Source organism: Fundulus heteroclitus, chromosome 16, assembly GCF_011125445.2.
Source record: "Fundulus heteroclitus isolate FHET01 chromosome 16, MU-UCD_Fhet_4.1, whole genome shotgun sequence".
In the NCBI taxonomy this organism is placed as follows: domain Eukaryota; kingdom Metazoa; phylum Chordata; class Actinopteri; order Cyprinodontiformes; family Fundulidae; genus Fundulus; species Fundulus heteroclitus.
The window spans coordinates 28,785,864-28,798,851 of NC_046376.1; the positions used below are offsets into that span (position 1 = coordinate 28,785,864).

General features: G+C 41.5%; 1 protein-coding gene across 1 annotated transcript; it reads right to left on the reverse strand.

Annotated features, from left to right (window-relative positions):
* Window positions 1–1,654: 1,654 nt before the first annotated feature.
* On the reverse strand, window positions 1,655–12,311 carry LOC105938039 (heme-binding protein 1). The gene is made up of 4 exons (XM_012879646.3): window positions 11,910–12,311; window positions 5,039–5,177; window positions 4,675–4,855; window positions 1,655–1,974 (listed from the first exon to the last, which is right to left on the reverse strand). Exons 1-4 carry the CDS (start codon window positions 11,985–11,987, stop codon window positions 1,797–1,799), a joined length of 576 nt encoding a protein of 191 aa, XP_012735100.1. The 5' UTR covers window positions 11,988–12,311; the 3' UTR covers window positions 1,655–1,796.
* Between the last annotated feature and the right edge of the window lie 677 nt (window positions 12,312–12,988).

The window sequence follows — 12,988 nt, forward strand, 5'->3', positions numbered from 1 at the left end:
AGAATTGGGCAAACAAATATTAATTCATAATACACAATCTGGCATTTAACAGACTAAAATAACAGAATTGGAAAATAAATTCAGGCAGAAAAAATATTTTTCATAATCATTTGTTCAACATAAAACTTTGAAATATTTGCAGCAGTTAATACAGTATGTTGGAATAATGCACAGTACTCCAAATGACAAAATCTACAGTGTTACACCATGTTCACTTGACCTCCAAATGACTCAAAGAGCCCAGCAGAAAATATCAATAAAACAAAAAAGCGTGTGTACAGACAGGAAGGTTCACTTTAACATAAACTGTGGATGTGTCTCTGGTGCATGTTTGGTTAAAATAGGTCTGTTCTTAATTCAGTGAAGTTCCTTGGAGTAAATAGGTAACAATCCAGTGCAATTTAGTGCTCCTAAAAGTACATTTTATTCAAAAAGTTACTCAAGTAAATATAACTTTTTACTACACACCCATGTAAACCACCCAAACTCAGATTGGATGGAGAGAAGCTGTGAACATCAAATTTCAAGATTTCCCGCAGATTTTCAGATGGACTTTGGTCTGAATGGACCACACGGCTTGGATTAACACCTTTATTGTAGTTCTGGTTGTCTGTTTTGTGAGGTTACCCTGCTGAAGTGTCAACTTCCTCCCCAGTCTTTGGTCTTTTGCAGCCTCTAACAGATGTTCTTCCAGCATCCCCACAGCATGATGGAGCCACCACCTTGTTTGATGGTGGGTGATAGTGTGTCCAGAGTCTTATGCAATGTTGGGTTTTTCTCCACATATGGTGTTTGCATATAGGCCTAAAAGTTAAATGTTGGTCTTATCTTTCAACAGCACCTGTTTCCTCATGTTTGTTGTCTCCTCTACATGGGTTGTGACAAACAGCAAACGGAGTTTCTAGAGGCTTTCTTCTTGTCAGTCTTGCCTAAATCCCTTGTACAGGAGGGTTTGGATGTTTGTATAGGTTAAATTTGTCAGAATTTTACTAAACAGTTGTGTGAGAGAAATTTGACTGACCTTGTGTTGCACAAATTAAAAGACAACCAGGAAATACAGACCGTAAATGAATAACATATTTATTGTGCAATTAAACAAGCTCAAACTTTAAAAATTAAAATCACTTTAAGCACAAACCCCTTACATGCACAGACAGATCACAAAACAATGGAGTTTCATGGAATAAAAATATGTATGTCATGCATTAAACCAAAAAGGTTTTCACTGAACACAGATGCTTTCTAGGCAAACGTATAATAAAGTAGATATAATCGTCGCACGAACAGCTAAAGGTCTGCCCCCCCCCCCCCCCCCCCCCCCCACCACTCATTTATAAAGTCTAATTCCACTTTATGGGCCAACTTTGCGCTGTCCGAGTTAGAAGTGTCCTCTAGCAACAAGTTTTCATGTCTACGTTTCTCCCTATTTATAACTATTATTTAAACTAAAAATGTGTATATTGACATTGACATCTATTGGGAGCTTTACAGAGACTTGTTTCCTTCATTTAAAGACAAAACTCTCAAGAAAATAAATTATTTACATTGCTTCATGCCTGTAGACAAGTGGAAGCCGATTCAGTTTTCAATAATTCTCTCATAAACTATTCTTATAATTTCAGTCATTCTTACAGTGAATTGTTTTTTTTTTTTTAAGGTTAAGTATAGAAAGTATGACACAAACACAAAGAAATGCCTCTTCCTGAACGTTTAATTTGAAGCTATCAGGACGAACTGGCGAAGATATTTTTATTTTTTTTTAGAGGATAAAGCATCAGATGTGACTGACAGGGCTTTCACGGATCCTCTTGCAGAAACCAAACTTCATTTCTACGTCCATAAGGTTTAAGCGGTGGGTCGTAGCTGCAGCAGAAGTACTGCTTGCGCTGAAAGGGGGTCGTCTCGCCGAGGGTGCGTGTCAGGCGGGAGGCCTCGGCCCGATACTCGCTCTCCCCGGCAAAGCCACCAAACTGTCTGCAGGAGGGGAAAGAAAGGGGGAATTTCAAGTTCTAGTCCTTTTATGTTCAACAGTTTCTGCATTTAAAGTGGTAATCAAAGGTGTGTGAATTACTCAAAATAATCTGCATTTGTTATAAACATCTGACCTAAATAATGAAAGACATCCTGCCTGAGATCCCAGTGATGTAAATGTGTATGGTTTATAATTTCACAGGAAAATGAGCCAGCTTTACAAATCTTTAAGCTGTAAAAGTATATAAAAACATTTGCTGGGTGTATTTTGCGTCGCCTCTATGCGCTGCTGCAACTGCAGCTTCCTTGTAGCTGTAACTGCATTCAGTTCTGAACAAGAGCTGGGAGGTATTTCAGTCCACTTCACTGTACAGAACAGCTTTGACTCTGAGGTATTGGTGGGTTCTCTCAGCTGAACTGCTCCCTTCACATCCTTCCACATCATCTCTTTTAGATCAGGGTCAGTGCTTAGACATGGCCCTTTTCCAAACATTCACTTTATTCTCCTTAAGCGTTTTGGTAGTGTGACTTGTGCGCGTGGGGTTTGTGTCATTAAGCGTAGCACGTGATCCTACAAGGTCAGCATCGACTGAATTACATGAGGACAAAGTAGCCAAGCATCATTTTGGTCTCTCTGGAAGAAGAAAAAAAGACCATATTAGGCAAGAGCTAAAGATGGATTTTTCACAAGCATCACTGATCCAAAGAGCATCTTACTTGACTGCGCCACAATGACTAGTAGGCAAAATCGGTTGGCATATTTCAAGTAAGAGGCAGCTAGATTCCACAAATTTTAGTGTCTCTGTTCAGACTTTTTCGGATAAATGGTACACTAAGTGGTGTAAAATACTTTGAATGCCGTATGATTTTGGACATTGCGTGTACAGTCCTTTCTCCACAGAGAGGTGCTCTGACATATTCTTTCTGAATTCACTGATGTAAATTTAGCATCATCGTCCAATGGATAATGGCAAGCCTTTCTGGCTCCTGGGCAACAGGAAAAAGCCCATGCAATGTGACTATCACCCCCCCCCCCTCAATTATGTGTTTACAGAAAGATATACCGATGCATTCGTCTTTTCAGAATTCACTGATCTAAAATTGTGCTCGTTCTCTTGCCAATAATGGCAAGACAACATTAATACAGCAGGGGAGGGCCACATCAGGAGACTGCCGTCACCAGGAGACACAATTATTGCAGCATTTCTTTGTCTTTTAAATACCTCGGACTGTTAAGCCAGAAGCTTCTGTTTGTTTGGCATCGACTCCCAAAGAGTACAATTGGTCCAAATCCCATCTATCTGTGAACAATATGCAGGCTTTGCAGTCTGCGGGTTTAATAAAAGGATTTTAATTTTATTTCCAGCCTTCTAGGAAATGTATGAACTTGTTTCTGAGGTTATATGCAATCCCTTTTCTTTACGTCACACTGTACCTTAAAATAATACACAGAGGGCTCTAACAACTGTGTGGAGGATACTAATTATCCTGCAGATCAATTTACTTTCTTTATTCACTGATGCCCAACATTGCATTATTCAGACTGCGCTCTTGATATAGTTTTACAAGCTTTAACAAGCCTTTAACTTCTCAAGTTTAGTTGTATAGAACATTTCAGCAGCAAGGCGGTTCAAAGTGCTTTACATCATAAAAACATAAAAACATCAAACACATCAAAACGATCACCGGTTGTGATACCAGCAACAAACTGAAACTGTATCAGGTGAAAACATCAATACGCATCAAGTGTGTTGGTCAGTGTTCCTGTTGTTATGGACCAAAAGCAGCTCTAAGAAGGTGGGTTTTCAGTCTTGATTTAAAGTTTGATTTTGCAGTTTTCTGGAAGTTGTGTGCAAACTAGTTCGTTCCTCTTTAGGTCCAAAGATAATAACTTCTGTTTTCTTTCTGTTCAGCTGGAGAAATTTTTGGCACATCCATGCATTGATTTGTTCTAAGCATCCGTTCAGTGCATGGATGACTTCAGAGTCACCTGGTGACATTGTAATGTAGAACTGTGTATCATCTGCGTAGTTATGGTAACCAATCTTGTTTCTTGTTATAACCTCAGCCAGTGGGAGCATATAGATAATGAATATTGAAATCCTAGGATTGAACCTTGAGGTACCCCACATGTGACTTTTGTCCGCTCTGATGAGAAGTTGCCTACTTACATAAAGAAGTCCCTGTTCGTTAGGTAGGATTTCAACCAATTGAGTGCTGTATCAGAGAGTCCAACCCAGCTCTCCAATCGCAGAACTAGTGCCATGGTCCTTCCGTCTGTATTAACGTGGATGTCATTGAACTCTTTGACGAGTTTCAATGACATAATGAGGCACCATCCATTCATCCATCCATCCATCCATGCATTTTCTAACACGTCTATCCCTGTTGGGGTCATGAGGGGTGCTGGTGCCTATCTCCAGCTGTCAATGGGCGAGACGCGGGGTTCACCCTGGAAAGGTCACCAGTCTATGCAGGGCAACACAGAGACAAACAGCCATTCACACACACACATTCACACCTAAGGAGAATTTAGAGAGGATTAATGGTTCATCAAAAGTGTGATATTTTAAACACAATGTCTTGAAAAACTTTTTCAAACATGATTTTTTTTTTTTTACATTTTGAATATTAAACACTTTTTAATGAATACTCCATCACCAAGTATACTGTTGCGTTAAAACCAAGTTAAATGGCACCTACAGAGCATATACAGTCATGCCAGGCCGCTCTTCAATCCTGATGGCACTGTCGGTGGGAGCTGGGGGGTCTTGCTGGTAGGTGTTGGGGATGCGGATGCCCACTACCAAGCGTCGGGAGAAGACGCCATCGTTTCGTGGGTACACTGTGATGATGATGGGGAATGCTATCCCCATGGCCTCACCTTTAAACAGGTAATTTGAGAAAGTCAATTAAAAAATACATGCTGCGTCATTTATTTCAAGCAACATATTCTCAATTTGCAATGTAATGATCTGTTTTTGTGCACATTTCATTTGGAAATATACTAGTTTGTTTTAACAAGATGCACAGATGAGTTGAAGTTTCTGCGTCTCTCTTTTTTAACCTTGCTCATTGTTTCCACCGATGTACATCAGCAGTTTCCGCACCAGCTCCCCGATTACTTGATCATAGGTTCTTCCTTCAGAGGAGATGGCAGCGTATTTTGCGGCATCGTACCGTCTCACCTCAAAGCCAACGCCGTTCTGTGGAACAGACCAAAACAAGAAAAAGCGTGGATCAAACGTTGCGTGACAATGGTTTCATCAACAGCTGCAAGTTGTGAGCTTTCAAGGGAAAGAAGCATAGAAGATTTCATATATAATATATGGGGCGTGGTCTGGGCTACTTGATAGGTAAATAAATGCTAAATGCTAAGTGATAACTGAATCATAAGCTAATAAGCTGCTAAACTTGAAAATTGATATTCCAAAAAAAAAAAAGTAAAAAACAAAGCAACTGGACTTGTTTTCCGTAGTTGAAGACATTTCGCTTCCTCTCCCGGAAGCTTTCTCAAGTGAAAATTTATAGAAAGTTTGGAAAGCTCACTATTCCAACTTCGACTCACAAGACGGCTTTCATACCTCACAGCGGCAGAGCTACCGACGTCAGTTTTTCTGGGTAAAGTCACAATATCTTTTGAGCCAATACCAATACTGATTCAATTCAAATACAGTACACTCGTTCAACATGAAGAGGGCGCCACAAAGACAGTTTTAGACACAAAAGCACAATTTCAACAAATTTGCCAAAATAATGACCAGGACATGTAGACAACACTATAAGACATCCATATAGACAGTTTATTAGCAAAAAAGTCAATTTGGGGGTTAGTTACTCTTTAAACATACGACCATATTCATATAGGAATTGGTCAGATCAAAGCATATTCATGTTTTAGTGTAACCTAGTTAAAGTCCAGATCAAAATCCATTTGAGAATTTGAAACAAAACCGTTGCTGAGCTACTTTGGACCTTTTTTATTTTATTTTTTCACAGAAAACAGGCAAAAGATTCAGTATCAAGATGTGTGAAGCAGGTATAAACATACACCAAGAGGCTTGCAGAAAAAAAAAAGCCATATCCACAAAGTAGAGAGCCTAAATACAAATGCATCGCACACTTTTCAGATTACTGCTTGTAAAAGACATTGACGGCAACCTATCCATTTCCTTCCAATTCACAGTTGTGCTCTAGATGTTTCGGTTAAGTCTCAATAAAATACATGGAAGTTTGAACTTGTAGCTTCACAAAATATGAAAAAGTTCAAGGAGTATGAACGATTGTTGAAACGCTACACAGAGGCCTTGATGCGTATCTGTGTGTGGGCAAAAAAAAACCATAGAGGGCAGACCCAGATGAACCATATTTGCCCTAATCTGTTGAAATGTCTTGTTCTGCTCTGCAGGGTTCAGTGAGCTCACAGTGAATTATGGGCCAGAGACGTCTACCCTTACATAATAGTGCAAATAAGGCACTGAGGAGAAATATAAACAACTCACACAAACATCTGCATTAAAACCAGATGATAAAGTGGAGCATAACAACTCATCTATGTAGTCCCTACTTATAGTAGTTTTGGAGTTATTCTATGGTGCGTAGCTGAGAACTTAATTGCATAATATCGCAGTATAATTTTTCTAATGCTTTGAAAAGAAACTGCAGGCTGTTAAAGTTTATTATCTTCCAGATGATTGCTGCTCGCAGTGTGGCACCTCCAGCACTAAATGAAACAGAGGAATTATGTTCAATTTCCATTTCAGATTTTGATTTGCATGTGGGCTGTTTTGGGACCGTTCCCTTTCCCCACGAGCAACGTCCACAGCGAAGAAGTACCGTGCAGATAATTGAACCTCCCTCCTGTAAAACACATTCGGAGCTTTCAATCTCCTTTTCAAATCTCGAGGTGCTGAGTGCACATATTTGAATACATCTTCATCAAACCTTCCTCCAGGGCTAACTTTCCACAGAGGTAATGCCAATTCTGTTGCCACATTTATTTGAAAAACACATAGGATCACACTATGCTATCATGGCGCTGTAGCTTGTGACAGGTACACTGGTTCCTGTATCGCAATTAAATAGTTAGCACTGCAGAACTTGTCACCGGGGCCGATATTAAAGTTGTGCACGGCTGACAACAAAGCAGAGGCCCTCTTCTGAGCAACGGTGCAATTAATTTGTCATGTGCATGCGGGCTGCGTGCCTGTGTGTGTCCATGTCAGCATGCGCATTGTAATTAGCCCATGGCTGAGAAAACGCTTACACACAAACACACAAAAAAAAACCCAACTAATAGTATTAAAGAAGAAGAAGCTCCATGACTTTGCAATAGATCCCCCCAGTTTTGCTTTAAAACAATGTTCTGTGCTCATTAGCTAGGTTTAAGCTCAGTTTCACCTCCTGTTGCTGCTGTTCTTCGTCTGTGAAGGTGTGAATTTCTGAGTTTTAATTAAAAAGTGTAAGACGGGTGCTTTATACACTTGCAGCCAGATGTTGACAGATGTTTCTCTCTCTGTCTGCCGTTTAACGTTTCTTGTTTCAGGTCTTTTGGGATAACAACAATGACTTCTAGTTGCTATCAGAATAATGGCTGAGAAACCCAGAAATTGACTATACGTATGACCTCAGTCAAATGTTTTTTTTTTTTTTCCTTTGCTGCAAATGGGGCCCATTCCTCCTGGTAGAAGAAGTGCAGTTAAGTGTGTTGGCTGCCTTGCCCACAGGATTTTAACTCCACCAACATATTTTCTATGGCGCTGAGATCAGGTCTTTGTGATGGCCACTTCAAAACACCGACTTTGCTGTCCTTAAGCCACTTTTAGACTCCTTTGACTTATTGCTTTGGGCCATCATCCATTTGTAAGACCTATTCGGGCCCAAGCTTTAACTTCCTGCCTGTTACCTTGAGATGTAGCTTCAATATTTCCACATAATATTCTTTGCTCCTTATGGAATTTGTGCACCGGTCCCTCCTGCATCAAAACACTCCCCAAAGCATGATACTGCCACCGCCGTACCACAGTTGGGGTGCTGTTCTCGGGGTTGCAAGCTCCCCACTTTTTCATAATAATGGGAATGGGGTCAAACACGTAAAAGTTAGCTTTATCAGACCATAGGGTACATGTCTAGAAAATGTGGGTTTTTGTCCATGAGTGCATTTAAAAACTTTAATCTGACATTTAAAATGTTATTTTTAGAGTAATAGCTTCTTTTTCTCCTTCCTAAACATGACTTTGTTCACTGTGGATAGTGGCGTCAGACATTATCTTGACCAGGTGTTTTGCTTTTGTTCTGGCGTTCAAATGCACTTTTTTTTTTTTTTTTTTTACCAGAACACATTTATCGGTGGGACAATCAACCAATACCTCTCCCCATTATGGTGGGAAACTCTGATGCTGCCAATACTTGCACAATTCTCTGAATAGAATAAATCTGGAAGTTGTCCCCAAGGATGAACCAGACTTGTTGAGGCCCACCTTTCCCTTCCTGAATCTGTATATTGGAAGAACCAATTGAGTTTTCCGCTATGTGGGATTAGGGACTTTTTAATCCAAATGTTGCGAATTAACAACAGACTAAATTCTGCACAATTCTGAATTTGAAGAACTCGATAAAGACATTCTCTAGAAACATATGTTCTCATTGTTCTATCGAGTACTATACAGAATTAAATTTGTCGATCCTAACTGATCTAAAATATTAAATGTTTGTCTGATTTAATATCAAACAATATTAAAAAAAGTATAATTACACATTGTAAGTAACTATGTGGTTTCAGCTGTAGGTAATGTGACAAACTAATGTAAATGTGTCTAAATGTGCCATATCATGAGATGTGATGAACCTTCACCTTAATTTGTGGAACTGATTTCTCAAAGCAGGTGTTATATTTTGTAGCTGTCACATAAGTAATCAGCACATAAACGAACAGCCACTTGACAGCTGTGGAGAAAAAATATCGTTTTACTGGCATTGAAGAGCTGTTATTTCGATGCTATAAAACCACATTTTTTTAAATATCCCATCTTCGCATGACGTGCGCTTGGCTGTGTCAAAACGGATCTATCTGTGTGCATCTGTGTGTGTCAGCATGGGCCATGTTCTCTCATGTGGAATGGAAATCCTCTTTTATCTCTTAGTCTCCCACTCAGAAGTTATCTTTTGTTAGGGAGATAGACGAACAAAGGGACTTTCAAAACACAGCGACGCACGCTTACATGTGAACACCTACAGTCCACAGAGGATGAGGTCTATTGGTGGTCCTCAAAAATAGACATAAACAATGCCTGTGAGAGGTTTACACACACACCCCTCATGGAAATGAATGGCATGCTTACTTTTGGGAGGTTAAGGATTCATTTGAATGTGAAACCGCTGTTATAAGTCTGTCTGGAAACTTGACTGTCCTTCTCATCAGAGTTCAATTAAATGGCTTTGACTTTGCGTTTAAGCCTATCATTAAGCACATCATCCTTCAGCAGAGCTGAAATTGGGCCCGTTGTAGAAACTCAGTATCAGTCATACCCATTCCAAAACCAGTTTTCATTAGGGTTTGGGATCATTGCCCCGTTGGAACGCCGAATTGTGCCCAAGTTTCAACCATCTGACCCAAAGTGACCTCCTCATCATTAGTTAGGATGCTCAAGAACAACCAGGGAACCTCCGAGAATCACGCCTGCTGTCAATAAGCAGATGCTGGAACACCAGTGTCGATGTCCCCCAGGAAGCGAGCTTTTACATGACGACAGACTGAAATAGTGTAAGGAAACCTAGTCCCGTTTCCAAACCTTCAAGCTTGAGTAATATTTGCAGCTATCCTCATGAACGACGTCAGACGGGATGCATACTGAGCTCAATGACATAAATGTTTAGGGTGAGGTGAGGCTTTATAATCCCACTGTGCCATTTACTTTACACTATAGCATAGGAGTCGCAGCATCATGCTGAGGGTCTATTTTGCTTCGCGTGGGACAGATGCATTGCACAAACCAGTTGGAATAATAAATAAGGGGGCTAACCTCTAAATTCACCTAAATCCAACAGCTAGATGGCTGGAATTTGGACACAGTTTTGTGTTCCAACAAAAGAAATGACCCAAATTCACACGAAACCTGGATTTGGAATGAATACAGCAGGGGTAAATTAAGCTTTTGGAATGGCCCCATCCTCTATTAGGCCGTAATTAGGTCTATTCCAGGAAATCAAGTCACTGAAATGAGCTCTACAATTTCTTAAAAGAAGAAATGTTCTGCCAGAACTATGCCAGGACCTTGTTGATGGCAACACAAAGAGTGTAATTTCCCCCATAGCTTGCTAGGAACATTCCACCTAATATTACTGGAGCTGTATCTATGTACTGGATGCCTAATTTGACATGTTGAGAATTGGAGAAAATCCGTAATAAATCTAAACTTGTGAACGCCATTCGTGTTTGTCAGATTCCTTGAAACGTATTACATAACCACACCACTCTGAAAACAGAATATCATTGAAGGCCCCAAATTATTAGGACTTTTGTAGCCGTGAGGAGTTTATGTTAACCTTTTCAGCTGTGCTGTACAGGAGCAAACATAAAACCAACACGCTACAGAGCGTGGGAAGGGTTTCCTCAACTCCTCCTGTCTGAGCTCACAGATAAACCAAAAACATGTCTGAGGAGTATCTTCTCACTTAATGCATTTATTGTGGGCTCACATGAATTCACACAAACTTATGAAATATAGCCCTATAGGTTCACTCCATGCTCTTATCTCCAACCTTAACATTAAACTGCTATATTTAAATGCCCAACCTTGGAGCGGTAGCTAACATAATTTTCAAGTTGATCCAATTACCACGTTTTAACCATAGAAAAATGACAGTATTGGACTATTGGGGACTGCACTTTGGTCCCACTGAGGCACGAGGATCTAGTGCTCTTACCAGCTTTCTCATTCATTCTGAAGAAAAGCATCCCCTCAGCATGACGCTGCCACCTCCATGTTACACAGTGGGGATGGTGTGTTGAAAGTGATCAGCAATTGAACAAAACAAAGTAGTGCATAATTATGAATTGGAAATGGAAATTAAATTACACAGCTACGTGGTTTTGAACAAAATATTTTACAGATCAAAATGTGAAATATTTGACATGTTTGTGTATGAAGCTGTCATGCTGGTCGAGCCATGCTGCAATAGACTTGCAGCGAAAGGTGGGTGTACAAGGTGTTTACTCAGCAGCAAACGCGGGAACATTTTTGCTCGTTCTCCTTGGCAAACAAGCTCAAGCTCAGTCGGAGCATGTTCTCGGTTTTCCAGGTAACCCGTTGGCCAGGTAACCTGAATATGCATCAATATAACCCTTCCATTGCAGCTCTGGCTGTGGCTTTATGGGTTTTGTCCTGCTGAGAGGTGACACTCCAACCCAACCAGCAGCCTCTTTCAAGTTTTCGCCCTGTGTTTAGCTCCACCACCTTTCCACCAGCCCCGACCCCGTACAGCCTGCGCAGCGCGCATGATGCTGCCATGTTTCACGGTGGGGTTGGTGATGAGTTCAGGGTGATGCGCGGACCCACATAGCATCACCACACAGCATCCCCCTCCTGACTCACTCACACTCCTTTCCATCATCATTCCCGTCTGCCTTGTTGACCGGCACAGGACCTCGGGGCTCCTTTCTCTGCCCACGCTGTGGGTCAGCAGACATCCTTACAGGTCACAAGCAATTAGTCTTACTGTCCGCCTGTCCAACGAGCTGCTACCAACAACTCTCTGCTACCTGAATGCTGCTACATGCATCAAATGTTGTTCAAAGTTGGGAGTTTAGTAGGGGAACCGTACGCACGTTTCAACGATACTGGACTGCAGGGATTATGTGCGTAACAATTGCGCAAAAATCCAAATTTTCGTTCGCAAAGGCGCACAGCTGGCGATGGAGCTGTCCCTGCGACGCTTACCTGGGTCTCGCTGCTGAGCACTTTGTACTCGGTCTCCTCGGTGTTTCCGAAGAGGGAATTTCTTATCATGCCAAACATCGTTTCGGATGGGACCACCTCTCCTTTCTCCGCTCCTTTGCGCTTTCTTTTTGTTGTTGTTGTTGCCCTCGCTTCTTCTAGCAACTCGCTCTCTGGAAAGGCAGGGGCTGTGGTTTGCAAACGAAAATAAAAAAAAGCAGGGCGCGAAGCTCCTCGTCTCCGTGAACTCCCTCAACAGCTGTTTTCCTCCCCCTTTCCAGAGGAAGATGATGCTGAGCGTCCGCGCCTGAGACAAACCAATGACCAAAGCAGCCTCCACGCTGTCCCCGCCTTTCGCGCTTCTCCGCCAAGCTTGACGCGCATCACCACCTAACGTGACTCATTTTCACAACAGCATACTCCTCTCAGAATAGTCCAAGTTGCGCTGACTTGATTAAAACGTTTACTCGCGTTTACCCCTCCCCCCAGCTCCCACCTGGTTGTAAGTCACAAACCTTCAGCGCCACTTTTTTTTCCATCCATCTCTTGTTCTTGTTTGTCGCGGCTGCCTGTTTCCAGGATGGAGATATCAGAAGACGCATAATTGCATTTTTTTTTTCTGTTGGGAAACAGTTTTTTGTACTAGCTGTTGGCTAGTCACTATACGCACTTGGAGTTCTATGTGCCCGGTTGTGCATGTTGAATTGGAGCTGCACATGTGAGCGCGTCTTGCTCCCCCCTGTGCCACTGTGAGCTGCGTTGCTCCAGGGTCGGTCTATTTTAATTCCCACCGAAGGCAACGTTAGTCACCGTTGCGCATTAAGAGCAGAAAAGGGGAAAGGGTAGACGTGGGGAAAAAAAAAAAAGTGAATTTGACGACGCAGATCTAGAAGCAGTGGCGGTTCTTGCATGAATGCCAACCTGGGTGAGATCAGCCTTCCACCACTAAAAACGATTAAAATGCAACGACTTATCTTAGATGCGGGGTGAGATAAAATGGAGTGCAGTTCTACATAATCTACATCAACGCACATGACCTGCACAGGCATAAAAAAAAACAACAGAACATTTGCTCAGGGCAC